At 38.8% G+C, this 3,009-nt stretch overlaps 1 protein-coding gene and 1 pseudogene across 1 annotated transcript in view; one reads left to right on the top strand and one right to left on the bottom strand.

The window, feature by feature from the left end:
• Sbf2 (SET binding factor 2) overlaps window positions 1-3,009 on the bottom strand; it is a 412,779-nt gene that overhangs the window by 166,820 nt on the left and 242,950 nt on the right. Inside the window, exons 16-17 of the mRNA XM_026781117.1 lie at window positions 1,602-1,806; window positions 213-322 (exon numbers count right to left, since the gene is read on the bottom strand). Of these exons, the coding sequence (XP_026636918.1) occupies window positions 213-322; window positions 1,602-1,806 (315 nt within the window). The remainder of the gene's footprint in view (window positions 1-212; window positions 323-1,601; window positions 1,807-3,009) is intronic.
• Window positions 682-1,466, top strand: LOC113456540 (annotated as a pseudogene).

Consider the following 3,009-nt stretch of genomic DNA (forward strand, 5'->3'; position numbering starts at 1 on the left):
GAGGAGGGGGAGGGAAATGGGAGGCTGGGAGGAGGTGGAAACTTGCTTTTTTTCCTTCCTTTTCTCAATAAAAATAAATAAATAAAAAAATTTGGAATACTATTCATTTAAAATGGCTTAAAGAGACAAAAGAGTAGAGAACAGACCACTTGCCAACTTTGAAATGTAATTCTAAAAGGAAAGTATTAAATAGGAAAATATTATTTTATTACCTTCTCAGTCTCCAAAGTTTTATTTTCAAATATGAATGAGATGCAGTTTCTAACAACTTCCAGTCTCTGTGCACTATTGAAAACTGTTATCACTTTATCCATTATCGAAACTAGTGGAGGGATATAAAGAAAACACAAATAAATTAAAACTATAGTCTTAAAGTGACTAAGTTTTCTCCCTTTGAAGGATACAATTTAGTTCACATTTTATAACAATGAAGAGGTAAATTAACCAGTACAACACTTGCAAATATATACTCATTCAACAAATCAACTTCAAGATACACCCAGAATGCTAAGCTAGAGCTAGGATGGGAAACAGCGTCACAATCAGGAGATTTTAATACATTTCCCTAAGCTGCTAGGGAAGAAGAGACAAGGTTCAGTAAGTAAAGACAGTCTACAGCCCCCCCTCTTCCCCTGGGTCCCATATTGAACTTGAGTTAAAAGAGGAGAGTCTGGTCTCAAAATGGAGGGCCATGATTCAAAGGAACCAAGACAGTTGAGGAAGCTGTTTACTGGTGGTCTGGGCTTTGAAGCTACAGATGATAGCTTAAGGGAACATTTTGAAAAATGGGGCACACTTACAGACTGTGAGGTAATGAGAGATTACCCATACAAAATGTTCCAGCGGCTTTGTTTTTTGACCTACTGCTGTGTCGAAGAGGTGGATGCTGCAATGTATGCTTGGCCATGCATGTTGATGGGTGTGTGGTGGAACCAAAAGAATCCTTTCCAGCCTAGTACCCATTCAACAGTGAAGAATATAGAGAAGAATATAATCTGAAAGACCACTTTGAATGGTATGGCAAGATTGAAACCATAGAAATTATGTAAGAAAAAAGAGGATTTGCTTTGGAAATTTTAATGATCATGATACAGTTGATAAAATTATTGTTCTGAAACACCACACTATTAGTGGCATTAATTGTGAAGTGAAAAAGGCCCTTTTTAAAGAAAAGACGTGGGATCACAGAGAGGTTATGGAGGTGGATCTGGCAACTTTATAGGTCATAGAGGAAACTTTGGGGGTGGTGCAGATAATTTGGTTGTAGTGGAAACTTTGGGATTAGAGGAGGCTATGGTGGTGGAGGCAGTGGAAGCACAGGTAGTTATGGAGGTGGTGACGGTGGATATAATGGATTTGGAGGTGATGGTGATTATGGTTATAGCTTGTTTCTGCTGTCAGGGTTTTGAGAGAGTCTCATTGTCTAGTCTAGGTGCTGTACTCCCTATATAGCCAAGTCCGGCATAGAACTTAGAACAATCATGCTTTAGCCTCCCAAGTGCTGGAGCTATAGAAATGTACACCACCCTCTTTCATAAAAGGCTTATTTTTAAAATGAGCAAACACACATACACACACACACATACACACACAATACATACCAACAGGTGGACCTGCTGGCACCACACATTTCTTTTCTATTCGTGTGGCAGGAGGTGCATTCTGGTTCTTAGCAAGATTTTCTTGTATTAGTTCCTGAACCCGGGCTTCATTAATCTTCGGGAAAGGAAGAATATGAACTCTCAAGTGGGATCCTTCTGTTGGGCGTGGAACTTTCTGGAATGCCATATGAGGGTTTGGATTCTCCTGCAGCATCCAACACAAATAAAAGTATCCAAGTTAACATATTTAACATGACAGTGGAAAACAGGAAGAAGAGAACAGAAGGGCATAGAGGGCCACCTGAAACCAAGTGATTACACATACATATACATACCAATGCATATAGAATACCACAATCTTTTTCCAGGATCTTTCAGCAGCATCTGAGACAGTAGGTCTTCTTCTTCCATGAATACGTCCCTTGCCTGGATTTTAGATCTGATTGCATCTCCTCACTTAATTATATGAATACCTCAATTCCTGGGCCTTCACTTTATCAACCCATAAGTCCCTTTGAGATCTGTTCCAGTATTTTATCTTTTAATCATAAGGACATCAATGAGTCAATATTCTTTTGGGGCAGGTTGTTCTTATTTTTGGTCTTGTTTTTTTTTTTTTTTTGAGACAGGGCTTCTCTGTGTAGTGCTGGCTGTCCTAGAACTCACTTATAGATCAAGCTAGCTTTGAACTCATAGATCTGCCTGTCTGTGCCTCCCAACTGCTGGGATTAAAGGTAAGTGCCACCACTGTCTGGCTTGATGGAATGTTCTTAATTTGAGAGTTCTCCAATTCTATAGTCTTCTACTTAAATATCTATACAAAATATTTCCACTAAGTTTCCACTAAGATTTAAAGTAACATCTTCAATTTGGGTCTAAACTGTAGTCTATAAACTCAGTCTTGATCACAGTAGTGAATAGCATATGTGTTTTTTCCCAATCATTCCTGTGGAAAGATTAGTCATCTTCTAATCCCCTTTGCTAACATACAATTACCATTCCTCTTGTGGCCCTCACCTTCAGAGTACATTTACCATCTGCCTACTTCTCAGTTTAGTTTAAGCCAGCAGCTCTTCAATTATTCAGTACATTTGGTCTCCTTGGTTCTGCCCTTCTCAGTCTTTCAGCAGTGAAGACATTGGTCTTATTAAAAGCATGACAACTTACCTACAACCTTGTTCAGTCAAGTGGCCTCCTCATCAGAGTGAAACCCAAAATTATTTTTTGTTTGTTTATTTTTAATATTTATTTATTTATTTATTTATTTATTATGTATACAATATTCTGTCTGTATGCCTGAAGGCCAGAAGAGGGCGCCAGACCTCTTTACAAATGGTTGTGAGCCACCATGTGGTTGCTGGGAATTGAACTCAGGACCTTTGGAAGAGCAGGCAATGCTCTTAACCAC

Source organism: Microtus ochrogaster, chromosome 8 (assembly GCF_000317375.1).
Source record: "Microtus ochrogaster isolate Prairie Vole_2 chromosome 8, MicOch1.0, whole genome shotgun sequence".
In the NCBI taxonomy this organism is placed as follows: Eukaryota; Metazoa; Chordata; class Mammalia; order Rodentia; family Cricetidae; genus Microtus; species Microtus ochrogaster.